The sequence below is a fragment of the Eumetopias jubatus genome, unplaced genomic scaffold (assembly GCF_037043125.1).
Source record: "Eumetopias jubatus isolate StellerSeaLion01/CBP00866 unplaced genomic scaffold, mEumJub1_p1.0 scaffold_10, whole genome shotgun sequence".
NCBI lineage: Eukaryota > Metazoa > Chordata > Mammalia > Carnivora > Otariidae > Eumetopias > Eumetopias jubatus.
In genome coordinates, this window is record NW_028274816.1 from 74,463,877 (window position 1) to 74,478,295 (window position 14,419).

Here is a 14,419-nt window from a genome sequence, read left to right on the forward strand (position 1 = left end):
GATGAGGTGCAATCAAAAATGGGGGCACTAAATGCTAGGATAAATGAGGCAGAAGAGAGAATCAGCGATATAGAAGACCAAATGATGGAAAATAAAGAGGCTGAGAAAAAGAGAGAGAAACAACTACAGGATCACGAGGGCAGAATTCGAGAGATAAGTGATACGATAAGACGAAACAACATTAGAATAATTGGGATCCCAGAAGAAGAAGAGAGAGAGACAGGGGGGCAGAAGGTATATTGGAGCAAATTATAGCAGAGAACTTCCCTAATGTGAGGAAGGAAACAGGCATTAAAATCCAGGAGGCACAGAGAACCCCTCTCAAAATCAATAATAATAGGTCAACACCCCGACATCTAATAGTAAAACTTACGAGTCTCAGAGACAAAGAGAAAATCCTGAAAGCAGCTCGGGAGAAGAGATCTGTAACCTACAATGGTAGAAACATTAGATTGGCAACAGACCTATCCACAGAGACCTGGGAGGCCAGAAAGGACTCGCAAGATATCTTCAGAGCACTAAATGAGAAAAATATGCAGCCAAGAATACTATATCCAGCTAGGCTGTCATTGAAAATAGAAGGAGAGATAAAAAGCTTCCAGAACAAACAAAAACTAAAGGAATTTGCAAACACGAAACCAGCCCTCCAAGAAATATTGAGGGGGGTCCTCTAAGCAAAGAGAGAACCTAAAAGCAGCAAAGAGCAGAAAAGAACACAGACAACAGACAGTTAACAGTCACCTTACAGGTAATACAATGGCACTGAATTCATACCTTTCAATAGTTACCCTGAATGTAAATGGGCTCAATGCCCCAATCAAAAGACACAGGCTATGAGATTGGATTAAAAAACAAGACCCATCAATATGCTGTCTGCAAGACACTCATTTTACACCCAAAGACACCCCCAGATTGAAAGTGAGGGGGTGGAAAACCATTTACCATGCTAATGGACACCAAAAGAAAGCTGGGGTGGCAATCCTTATATCAGAGAAACTAGATTTTAAACCAAGACTGTAATAAGAGATGAGGAAGGACACTACATCCTACTTAAAGGGTCTATCCAACAAGAAGATCTAACAATTGTAAATATCTATGCCCCGAACATGGGAGCAGCCAATTATATAAGGCAATTAATAACAAAAGCAAAGAAACACATTGACAACAATACAATAATAGTGGGGGACTTTAACACCCCCCACACTGAAATGGACAGATCATCTAAGCAAAAGACCAACAAGGAAATAAAGACTTTAAATGACACACTGGACCAAATGGACTTCACAGACATATTCAGAACGTTCCATCCCAAAGCAAGGGAATACACATTCTTCTCTAGTGCCCATGGAACATTCTCCAGAATTGATCACATCCTAGGTCACAAATCAGGTCTCAATCGGTACCAAAAGATTGGGATCATTCCCTGCATATTTTCAGACCACAATGCTTTGAAACTAGAACTCAACCACAAGAGGAAAGTCGGAAAGAACTCAAATACATGGAGGCTAAAGAGCATCCTACTAAAGAATGAATGGGTCAACCAAGAAATTAAAGAAGAATTAAAAAAATTCATGGAAACCAATGAAAATGAAAACACAACTGTTCAAAATCTTTGGGATACAGCAAAGGCAGTCCTGAGAGGAAAGTATATAGCAATACAAACCTTTCTCAAGAAACAAGAAAGGTCTCAAATACACAACCTAACCCTACACCTAAAGGAGCTGGAGAAAGAACAGCAAATAAAGCCTAAACCCAGCAGGAGAAGAGAAATCACAAAGATCAGAGCAGAAATCAATGAACTAGAAACCAAAAGAACAGTAGAACAGATTAACGAATCTAGGAGCTGGTTCTTTGAAAGAATTAACAAGATTGATAAACCCATGGCCAGACTGATCAAAAAGAAAAGAGAAATGACCCAAATCAACAAAATCATGAACGAAAGAGGAGAGATCACAACCAACACCAAAGAAATACAAACAATTATAAGAACATATTATAAGCAACTCTATGCCAGCAAATTAGATAACCTGGAAGAAATGGATGCATTCCTAGAGATGTATCAACTACCAAAATTGAACCAGGAAGAAATAGAAAACCTGAACAGACCTATAACCACTAAGGAAATTGAAGCAGTCATCAAAAATCTCCCAAGAAACAAAAGCCCAGGGCCAGATGGCTTCCCAGGGGAATTCTATCAGACATTTCAAGAAGAATTAATACCTATTCTCCTGAAACTGTTCCAAAAAATAGAAATGGAAGGGAAACTTCCAAACTCATTTATGAGGCCAGCATTACCTTGATCCCAAAATCAGACAAAGACCCCATCAAAAAAGAGAATTACAGACCAATATCCTTGATGAACATGGATGCAAAAATTCTCACCAAAATACTAGCCAATAGGATCCAACAGTACATTAAAAGGATTATTCACCATGACCAAGTGGGATTTATTCCTGGGCTGCAAGGCTGGTTCAACATCCGCAAATCAATCAACGTGATACAATACATTAACAAAAGAAAGAAGAAGAATCATATGATCCTCTCAATAGATGCAGAAAAAGCATTTGACAAAGTACAACATCCTTTCTTGATCAAAACTCTTCAGAGCATAGGTATAGAGGGTACATACCTCAATATCATAAAAGTCATCTATGAAAAACCTACAGCAAATATCATTCTCAATGGGGAAAGGCTGAGAGCTTTTCCCCTAAGGTCAGGAACGCGGCAGGGATGTCCACTCTCACCACTGCTATTCAACATAGTATTAGAAGTCCTAGCCACAGCAATCAGACAACAAAAAGAAATCAAAGGCATCCAAATCGGCAAAGAGGAAGTCAAACTCTTACTCTTTGCAGATGATATGATACTGTATGTGGAAAACCCAAAAGACTCTACCCCAAAACTGCTAGAACTCATACAGGAATTCAGTAAAGTCGCAGGATATAAAATCAATGCACAGAAATCAGTGGCATTCCTATACACCAACAACAAGACAGAAGAGAGACAAATCAAGGAGTCGATCCCATTTACAATTGCACCCAAAACCATTAGATACCTAGGAATAAATCTAACCAAAGAGGCAAAGGATCTGTATTCAGAGAACTATAAAATACTCACGAAAGGAACTGAAGAAGACACAAAGAAATGGAAAAACGTTCCATGCTCATGGATTGGGAGAATCAACATTGTGAAGATGTCAATGCTACCTAGAGCAATCTACACATTCAATGCAATCCCCATCAAAATACCATCCACTTTTTTCAAAGAAATGGAACAAATAATCCTAAAATTTGTATGGAACCAGAAGAGACCCCGAATAGCCAGAGGAATATTGAAAAAGAAAAGCAATGCTGGTGGCATCACAATTCCGGACTTCCAGCTCTATTACAAAGCTGTCATCATCAAGACAGTATGGTACTGGCACAAAAACAGACACATAGATCAGTGGAACAGAATCGAGAGCCCAGAAATGGACCCTCAACTCTATGGTCAACTTATTTTTGACAAAGCAGGAAAGAATGTCCAATGGCAAAAAGACAGTCTCTTCAACAAATGGTGTTGGGAAAATTGGACAGCCACATGCAGAAGAATGAAACTGGACCATTTCCTTACACCACACACAAAAATAGACTCCAAATGGTTGAAAGACCTAAACGTGAGACAGGAGTCCATCAAAATCCTAAAGGAGAACACAGGCAGCAACCTCTTCGACCTCAGCCGCAGCAACTTCTTCCTAGAAACATTGCCAAAGGCACGGGAAGCCAGGGCAAAAATGAACTATTGGGATTTCATCAAGATAAAAAGCTTTTGCACAGCAAAAGAAACAGTCCACAAAACCAAAAGACAACCGACAGAATGGGAGAAAATACTTGCAAATGACATATCAGATAAAGGGCTAGTATCCAAAATCTATAAAGAACTTATCAAACTGAACACCCAAAGAACAAATAATCCAATTAAGAAATGGGCAAAAGACATGAACAGACATTTCTCCAAAGAAGACATCCAAATGGCCAACAGGCACATGAAAAAGTGCTCAACATCGCTCAGCATCAGGGAAATCCAAATCAAAACCTCAATGAGATACCACCTCACACCAGTCAGAATGGCTAAAATTAACAAGTCAGGGAACGACAGATGTTGGCGGGGATGTGGAGAAAGGGGAAACCTTCTACACTGTTCGTGGGAATGCAAGCTGGTGCAACCACTCTGGAAAACAGTATGGAGGTTCCTCAAACAGTTGAAATTAGAGCTACCGTTCGATCCAGCAATTGCACTACTGGGTATTTACCCCAAAGATACAAATGTAGGGACCCGCAGGGGTACATGTACCCCAATGTTTATAGCAGCAATGTCAACAATAGCCAAACTGTGAAAAGAGCCAAGATGCCCATCGACAGATGAATGGATAAAGAAGATGTGGTATATATACACAATGGAATATTATGCAGCCATCAAAAGGAATGAGATCTTGCCATTTGCAACGACGTGGATGGAACTGGAGGGTGTTATGCTGAGTGAAATAAGTCAACCAGAGAAAGACATGTATCACATGACCTCACTGATATGAGGAATTCTTAATCTCAGGAAACAAACTGAGTGTTACTAGAGTGGTTGGGGGTGGGAGGGATGGGGTGGCTGGGTGATAGACATTGGGGAGGGTATGTGCTACGGTGAGCGCTGTGAATTGTGCAAGACTGTTGAATCACAGATCTGTACTTCTGAAACAAATAACGCAACATATTTTAAGAAAAAAGAAAAAGAAGAAGATAACAGGAGAGGAAGAAAAGGGGAGTATGTCAGAGGGGTAGACGAACCATGAGAGATGATGGACTCTGAAAAACAAACTGAGGGTTCTAGAGGGGAGGGGGGTAGGGGGATGGGTTAGCCTGGTGATGGGTATTGAGGAGGGCACGTTCTGCATGGAGCACTGGGTGTTATGAACAAACTATGAATCATGGAACACTGCACCAAAAACTAATGGTGTAATATATGGTGCTTAACATAACAATAAAAAAAATAAAAAGAAAAAAAAAGAAAATATTAAAAAAAAAGAAAAGAAAAAAAATGGGAGAGAATGTGATCAGGCAGGAGAGTAGAACAAAGCCATACACTAGTGATTTAGGGTATATTTTGATCTATTAGAAGAAACTGTATCTCAAAATTTTAAAGAGAGAACAACTTATACATATATATGCCAAAAATAAGGGTAACTATTATGAAGGGAAAAAATATGACTCTAAAAATGAGAAATAAATTTTTTTTTAAAGAAAGTGATTGATAAGATGTTGGTTGATAAAGGGAAAAAGGAAAATTCAAAAAAAGAAAAAACAGTTAAAAAATTAACTTTGAAAAAGTAATGAATCATGGTAAAAAAGCCATGAATTCTATGTGCAGTATTCCCCTAGCGCTGGAGTTCTCCCGTTCTCCTTGATCGGTAAACTTGGTCTTGGCTTGCTGGCTGTTCCTGCTGATCTTCTGGGGGAGGGGCCTGTTGCCATGGTTCCCAAATGTCTTTGCTGGAGGCGGAATTGCCCCGCCCTTGTCGGTCCGGGCTAAGCAAGCTGCTCAGGTTTGCTCTCAGAGCTTTTTTTTTTTTTTTTTTTAAAGATTTTATTTATTTATTTGAGAGAGGGAATGAGAGACAGAGAGAGAGAGAGAGCACATGAGAGAGGGGAGGGTCAGAAGGAGAAGCAGACTCCCCGCTGAGCAGGGAGCCTGATGCGGGACTCGATCCTGGGACTCGATCCTGGGACTCGATGATCATGACCTGAGCCGAAGGTAGTCGCTTAACCAACTGAGCCACCCAGGCGCCCATCGGAGCTTTTGTTCCCCGCAAGCTCTCGGTACAGCTTTGGAGGACCAGGGTGAAAATGGTGGCCTCCCAATCTCCGCTCGGAGGAGCTGAGAACTCGGGGCCCCGCTCCTCAGTGCGCCCCCAGAGAAAAGCAGTCAGTCACCCCCGGTCTCCGGCCGCACTCCATGCTCACCCAGCCTGTGACTGAGCGTTTCTATCTGTGGCACCCGACCCCGTGTGGAGTCTCCAAACCCAGCAGATCCCCGCGGTGCGCTCCCGCGCCGCTCCTCCCAGGGGAGGAAGGGGAGTCTCCCCGGCTCTGCCGCTTGGTGGGTCCCTGCTGGAGGAGCAGTGGCCCGACTGGGCTGCGGATCACAGTTTATGGCCACCCCGAGCTGAGAGCCCGCGCCTCGGCTCCGTCTCTGCAGCCGGCTTCCCCGCTCCGATACCTGGGAGCTCTGCCGCACTCAGGCACCCCCGGTCTTTCTGTGACCCCGAGGGTCCTGAGACCACACTGTCCCGCGAGGGTTCCACCCCCCGCTTAGCCCCTGGTGCGACGTCCCTCCGCGGAGCCGACTTCTAAAAGGTCCGATTTTGTGCTCCGCGGCTCTAGCACTTGCCAGAAGCGGCCCACGGAGGCCCCTCCCCCGCCGTCTATCCTCCCGAATATCGCCTCGGATTCACTTCTCCGCACGTCCTACCTTCCAGAAAGTGGTCGCTTCTCTGTTCAGAGAGTTGTTGCTACTCTCCTCTTCGATCTCCTGTTGAGTTCGTAGGTGTTCAGAATAGTTTGATCCCTATTCAGGTGAATTCCTGAGACCAGACGAAACCCAGGTCTCCTACTCCTCCGCCATCTTGCTCTGCCCCTCACAAATAATGCAATATATGTTTAGAAAAAAAATAAGAAGATGGCAGGAGGGCAAGAATGAAGGGGTGCAAATTGGAGGGGGAGACGAACTATGAGAGACGATGGACTCTGAAAAACAAACTGAGGTTTCTAGAGGGGAGGGGGGTGGGGGGATGGGTTAGCCTGGTGATGGGTATTAAAGAGGGCACGTTCTGCGTGGAGCACTGGGTGTTATGCACAAACAATGAATCATGGAACACTACATCACAAACTAATGATGTAATGTATAGTGATTAACATAACAATAAAAAATTTAAAGTAAAAAAACGATCTTGGGCAAGATGGCCTTATTGAAAGAGATCCCCAACAAGCTCTTTAGGAATGGGATCATTTCCTTATCTACTTTAATGGGAAATAGAGCGAAACAGCAATGGGAAGTAGGAAGGAGTGCTATCTTGTAACGACAAGTAGGGAAATTCCCAGACCCCAATTGTAGTAGAGGTGGACAAGTAAAATTAAACAGTGATGATCTTTAATTCATATAATCACTGTGGATGCTATACTAGCTTCTGGAGCTCCTCTGTGCAAAGAGGTAACAGCTTTCCAAAGGGACAGAGATAGTCCCTGTTCATCTGTGTTGCTTATATCATCATACAAGTGAATGACCTGCCCCAGAAGGCAAGCAATTGCTCTTGGTCTTGACAGAAGAGTCATATACTTGGGGCTACCGACCTGGGTGATGAGTATATCTTATGCTAACACTGTTTTGTGTTCTTATGACTTGCTCCAGCAAAAGCCTTGTGTTGGAATAAAATATACTAGGGAACACACACACACACACACACACACACACACACACACACACACACAATCATCTGGTAGGAAATTATATCCATTCAAAGCTGCAGGTGGATGAAGTTTTGGGCTAGGATGCCAAGCCCTGAATTTTTCCAGCTTAGTCAATCTTGGTTCAATCTCTGCATCCCTCTCACAAAGCTCAGCTGTCAGTCCCTGATCTTGTTCCTCTCACTCGCACCACTCAAAGCTCATTTTCTAAGAGCCTCATGCATTTCCTTACAGCAAAGCTTCTTTCATGTCCTATATATCATTCCCCTTTAAAGTTAGTGAACTTCCTTTAATATCAACTGTTCTCAACCTTATGCACTACAGAATTAGTTAAGACAATGTTTCTCATTGGAACCATCTGGGGGGATGCTTTGAAAAGTCTTGATGCCCAGGCCATTCCCCAGACTAGTTAAGCCAGAATTTCTGGAGGGTGGGATGCAGGCATCAACAGTATTTGAAGAGGATTCCAGTATATAACCAAGGTTGAGAACCACGGTCTTAGATCATTCTGTAAATGTGTATTTCTCATATGCACTAACTTGTTTCCTCTTTTTTGGAACCACTGAAGACCTGGTGTATGACCTTAGATCCAGCCAGTCGTGGAGAGGCTGAGCTGTGCTTTCAGAACAGCAGTGAGCACCGCTGGCTGAGAGATTATGCAGGCAGGTGGGCAGATCTGGCTCTAGGCTGGCTGGAATTCTCCCAGGGACAGCAAGGGCCGCATCCTGGTGGAAATTACATCAGGACTCCCGACCCTGTTGTAACCTCTGTTGTAACCAGGCACAAAAGAGAAGGGCAAAGTGACCTCTGAAGGTTGTACAAATGCCTTTTCCCACGTTCCAGAGCATGCAGCAGGGCTGCTAAGGGCTCAATGTCTGGGACCAGGAAATGTCACTGAAGCTCCCAGTACCCGGTGGGTACTGGAACAGTCTTTCAAAATACAAATTTCTTACAGAGCTTGGGCAGACTGTCAGAATTCCTTCAAAGTCTACCAGAACTGCCAGAGAGCTGTGTGCTACATTTGACAGAGAGGTGCCTCAGATCTGGTGAGAGCCAAGGTTACCCAGATGGAGCTGAAGCAGCTGAGGTTTTACAAATGCAGAACTGAGTCTAATAAGTAAAGGGCCCCGGGTGTTGCCGGCCCAGAAGCGAGGAAGTGAACGGCCAGTCGCTTATGGGGAGGTTCTGAGCAAGGTGAGTGAAGAACTAAGGAAGGGTGACGGGGAGTTGTGGGCAGTTGGAGGAGGACTGGCTCTTACCTTGAAGTCTGGGATCTGGTAGCCTTTCCGCAGCGTGATCTGGAATACATCCATGGAGCTGATGAACGCCGCGAGCCTTGTCAGACTCTGCTTGCCGCTCCCACCCACGCCGACCAACAGCGCATTTCCCCGGGGGGACTCCAAGATGCGGCTGATGTGGCAGCTGAGGGGAAGGAGCAGAGGTACGCGGCCTGGATCAGACTTTCCTCCGTGAGGAGCCTGCACTGGAACCCCCTTCGGAGGCCCATCGTGGGCTGAGCTGCAGGAAACGTGAGTTGCACTGTCCCCAAACCTGGCCTCACCTTCTTGCCCAAATGGATGGAAGTCATTCCTGCTTTTTGCTTTAAGCCAAAGCCTCTGGTGAACTCTGGTGGAGGAAGAGCTCATGGCAGCCAGAAAGGACTGGAGGGGACCCGGGCTTACCCTCCCTCCCCTCCCCAGCTGAGCCTGACTCTGCCACACCTCCCACAGCGCTCAGCCTCACCTACCTGTGCTTTCAGGCAAGAGGAGGGGCCAGGAAAAAGAGAAGAGTAGGAAAAAAAAAAAATCCAGGGGAGGCTAAAGTACAAGCAGGAACAGAACTGTTTGTTCCACTAAAGAGAGAAGCAAAATTAAAGTCAGCAGAGTAACAGGGAGCCTTGTTGATGCCCTTGTAAGGAATGCGGATTCTTGGTGTCAACCTACAAGACATCCACTTGTTTGGCTTCTGGATTCTTCCCCTTTTAGCTCTACTCACCTCTCTCAGTACCCATATTCCCACCCAGCAATGATGAAAGATCCCCAGGCCCTGGTCTTAGACTACCTCCTGCAGAGGACCCACCTCCCTGACTCACCAGGCCTTCCTCAAATGCCGCTCTTCCATCCACCTGTCCATAGACCCTCCTGCACGTTCTTCTTTCTCCTTAGCGTTATGTATAGACCTTACATAAGGTACCTATATTCTTCATTTAAAAAACTCCTATTCCCTTTCTTTCCTCATCTTAAAAACAGTAACTATTCATTGCACAAAATGCATAAAATGCAGGAAAACTACAATTCTATACTAGATAGCAATAAATACCACTGACATTAATTATAGGCCCTTCTGGACTTTTTCCTAGAGTCTGTGTGTTTATATTTATGGGTATATACACTTATTACACCTGAAAGCTCAATATATATCTACCCTATTGTCAAATCGGGTTCCGTTGTATACTAGACAGAGCTTTGAAACCACTTTTCCATTTAGCCATATTCTTGTGAGTATTTTCCTACACCACTGAGTAATTGCTAAGCCATGCTTTTAATGGTGAAACAACAGAATAAAAACCTTATCTGCAATAGCCCACTACTGGATATTTAGGTTGTTTCCAACATTTTCCAGTCATAAATAATGCTGTGGAAATATTTTTTGTTTCTATCTTTCATCATGTCCACAGGATAGATTCCTAAAAGAAAATCGCTGAGTCAAACAGTAAGACAATTTTTTTGGCTTTTGATACATACTGAAAAGCTGCCTCCCAGCATGGTGGCACGAATTTGTTGTTTTCTTGGGTAGAATTGATCAAAAGGTGGATCTATTATTTTGAAGGGTGAGAATATGTTAGATTATGTGGGTTTCATGAGAATGTGTTATGTCAGAAAACTTGGGAAATGGATAAAAGGAAGACGAGACGACAGGTGTTGGTGAACTTGGACCTGGACGAGTGCACAGAACAAGAACTCAGGGGGAGTCTGACCGAACAGAGCAGAGTGTACATCTGAGATTGAACGGCATAGGCTACAATCCTGTGTCTCTATCTTGTGTTAATAATATTACAATGACAAATATCATATTCACATTAAGTAAGGGTCATCGGGGGTGGGGCAACTTAGGTCCAGCTAATCCCAATTTGGAGGGAGTGTGGGGGTTGCCAGGAGAGTTTTGATGAGTGGGACTTACATATCAACAAAGCATGAGCATGTATGAGGTTACAGGGCTCCTGTTGACCTTCTGTGGCTTGAGCTTTTTACTACTGCACATTTCTGGCATATACTGATGACTGGGTCATAATCAGCATCAATAAACGAGATGTTTGTGGGTCCTCACTGTCTCCTCTCTCCTGTGGGATGTGTTTACTATTGAGAAGGAAGCCCCAGCGGGAGGGCAGGTAAGCCAACAGTGCCCACCTACCAGCAGGTGGAAAGAGTCTGGCCCCCACTCTTGTTGACACTGGGTCTTATATGTATATTTTTAAATCTTTGCCAATTGAATGGTTGATACAATGATTTAAATTTTTATTCCTTTGATATCTATGGAATTAAACATTTTTCTTATTAATCATTATATATTGTTTGTTTTGTGAATTTCCTTTTCATGTCCATGGCCCACTTCTTTTTTTAAAGTTTTATTTATTTAAGTAATCGCTATACTCAACGTGGGGCTTGAACTCACGACCCCGAGATCAAGAGTTGCATGCTCCTCTGACTGAGCCAGCCAGGTGCTCTGAGTGCCCACTTCTTAACTGAAGATGAAGAGTTCTAGATTTGTAAGACCCCTTTAGGTATGTTCTGAAACATCCCTCCAATTTGTCACTTTTACCTTTTCATTTTAATGTGCTTTTGTATGTGCAGAAAATTTTAGCTTTCTGGATTTAAAATTGTTAAGTCACTAACTTTTTGTAGTGAAAATTAATTCCCCCAAGTATTTAGGAGTTATTTATTGACCTACACTTAGTTCTTTTGCGATTTTGCTTTTCCCCTTTATAATTATTTAATTGGGATATTTCTGCTCTGTCTTGTATAAGATAGATTTACAATTCTCTGGCCCCCGTATTAAATCCTAGTTTTGAGACAGTGGAAGGGTGTGTGTACTCATCTCGTATCCTCTACAGTCCTCGCACATTGAGGGTATTCGGTAAATGTTGGTTAAACTGAAACAGAACACATACCTTACGTCAGTGTCACATCTGGAGGGATGTACGCAATCATACATTATGTGAGGGGCAAGGACTCATCTGCTTCGTGTCTGTATTGGAGGGTGCCTGACTCCAAGGATAAAAGAGAAACTGAGGTGCTCAGATACCCAGGCCCTCTCTTTGGAGGAGAAGTCCACCTGGGTTCTCTGTGCCGCCCCACACTCCCTCTATTCTGGAAGGCCTGAATTCAGCTTAGCATAGTCCCTGCTATTCAATATCTAAGTGGGAAATGCATCATTAGTTCTGAAGTTTCCAGAGAAGAACGGTTCAGACTGCAACTGTCAGCATTAGACTCCAGCTGGGGATTCATTAACAACCTCTGATGAGGGCAAAGGACTCTGCATTCAAATTACAACATTTAAAAAAGAAGATCAATATTCTGAAAGGCTCCTGGGCGAGAAAACCAGTGAGGTCTAAGTTAAGCTCATTACTGAATTTCTGCGAGATTAAAAACAAAAACTGAAGATGTACCACAGCACAGCTGGAGGAAGTGGGCTTACTGAAGGCTACACACACACACGGCATGCACACACACGCGTGCACACGCATGCGCACGCGTGCACGCCGCAGACGTCCTAGAATGGACAAGATACACAAAGGAAGGGGCCCAAGAGAAGTACATCTTTTTCGTAAAGTGATGCTAAGAGAAAGAAAAAGAGGCAGAACAATCTCTGTGGGAGCCAATAAGCCCAGGAAAAAATAAAGATTATGCCAAAAGCAGTGGAAAAGACTTGGTGTGAAGCTTTAAGGAAATGCAGACCGAGAATCTGCTGAAACGGTGAAGACAGTCAGCGGGAGAACACAGTGGTACCATTAAGGACACAATAGCACAAAGCAAAAGCCTAGCATCTCTGGACTGCTTGTTAAGCACAAAGTGCCGGACACACCAGTAGCAATAACCCTACGACATAGACATTCTCACTACCCTCATTCCCAGAGGAGGAAAGTGAAGCTCAGGGAAGTTCAGTGTCCTTTGCTGAACACCGCAGCTAATTAGTGGCAGAACCAGGATTTGAATGTGGATCTGGCTCTGTCTCTAGAATCTGTGCCCGTAACTCGCTACGTGGCTCTCCGTGGTCAGGTTCAACATAAAAGGGCAGTAAGAATTAGCAGCAGAGCTTGGGAAAGGTGTCAGGGAATTGGACCAGAGAGACTGGTAAGAGCTCAAGTAGTAAGAACAAAGAGCCAGATTATAACATCAAAATGAGCATATGCCTCATCGCACCTCTGAACAGACGCCCTTACCCTCGCCCCTCGACCAGTCCTGCGTGTTCCTGGGGAGTGCTAGAGCCTCCACCCTGCTCAGCCTCACCCTGCTTCCACCTTGGGTATCAGAAGTCGGGACCTTCCCGGAGAGAGCCCAAACCCCTCTGCTTTGGGCACTGCGCTCCAGGCCACGAATCTTCTGTCTCTCTTAGGTTATGTTTCTCACTGTTGGTTGTCATTCCACTCTCTGGCACAAGGTGGGGTGCTTCTGCTCTCTGTGGCTGGTAGAGCCGGCAGAGGGCCGAGGAGCCCCGGGGAGGGGAGGGCAGTACAAAGACCATGTCATGGGACATCGTTGTTTTTAAACAAATGTACCTGAAATTATATGTCCAAGTATACTTTAATCTTGAGAACTGCCTCCCTTGAGGTAGTTCATTATTCCAGTTATTTTGCCATTGCTAATGCAGCTCAGGCTTCTCTCTGGAAACCATCTTCAGAGCCTCTTAAGGAACCTCAAGAGAAAAGCCAGTTTTCATAGCCTTATTTTTTTCTAAAAACCAGTATTAGTCAATTTGATCACCCATGTTGGAAACTGCACTGAGTGAATCACTTGCTATTCTCCCAAATTAAATTTACCTTGAAAGGACAGAGATTTGCCTCAATTCCAAGACTATGACACAGGCTCTGATAGCTATTAAAGAGGGGAAAATGCTCACTGAACTTTCCTGAGGTTCGGGAATGGATGTCCCAAAACCTGGTCCTGGCCACTGACTATGCACCAGACACTGTCCAAGGTTTTGGGGATTCAGCAGTGGGCAAGACTGAGTCTGCGCACAAGGAGCTTGCACTGGATCAGGAGAGACAGAAATGTAGATGAGGAAGCACCACAGTGTGATGGCTGAGAGCAAACGCACTGGAGCCACAGTGCGTTAGTGTAAGCTTTGGCTTCTCGGTTTCTGGGGTGCGGGGCGCTAGGCAGCTTTTCCCATCTCTCTGGGTTGTAGCCTCCTCATGCATAATATACAGAGATAAGAGCAGACCTTACTCTCTTCAGGGTTTTTGTGAAGACTAAATGAAGTGATGTACGCAAAGCTCTACGCACCAGGTCCGTGGTGAGTTCTGTGTCCAGGGTAGCTCCTACGTATCATGTCAAGTGCTGCCTTTCCAGAGAGGTCTTCCTGACCACCCTATTTAAAATTGCAATCAACACCCTCCCTACCCTCCACTAGCACTCTGTATCCCCTTTCCTTCTCTGTTTTTCCTCTACGTCATTTACCCTAAATGAGATGCTAAGAATTTTTGTTGAGTACCTGCCATATTCCAGACACTGTCCTAGATCTTAGAGATCTAGCAGTGAATAAAAAAAAGATCCTTGCACTCATAGTATGCCTAATCCATGGATATGTGTTAGATGGATGGGTGGGTGGAAAGATGGATGGGTGGATGGGTGGGTGGATAGATAGATGGGTGGGTGGGTGGATAGATAGATGGGTGGGTGGGTGGGTAGATGGATGGATGGATGGGTGGG

At 44.2% G+C, this 14,419-nt stretch overlaps 1 protein-coding gene across 1 annotated transcript in view; it reads right to left on the reverse strand.

Annotated features, from left to right (window-relative positions):
* DNAH9 (dynein axonemal heavy chain 9) overlaps positions 1–14,419 on the reverse strand; it is a 371,410-nt gene that overhangs the window by 158,672 nt on the left and 198,319 nt on the right. Inside the window, exon 44 of the mRNA XM_088027042.1 lies at positions 8,750–8,912. Within this exon, the coding sequence (XP_087883168.1) occupies positions 8,750–8,912 (163 nt within the window). The remainder of the gene's footprint in view (positions 1–8,749; positions 8,913–14,419) is intronic.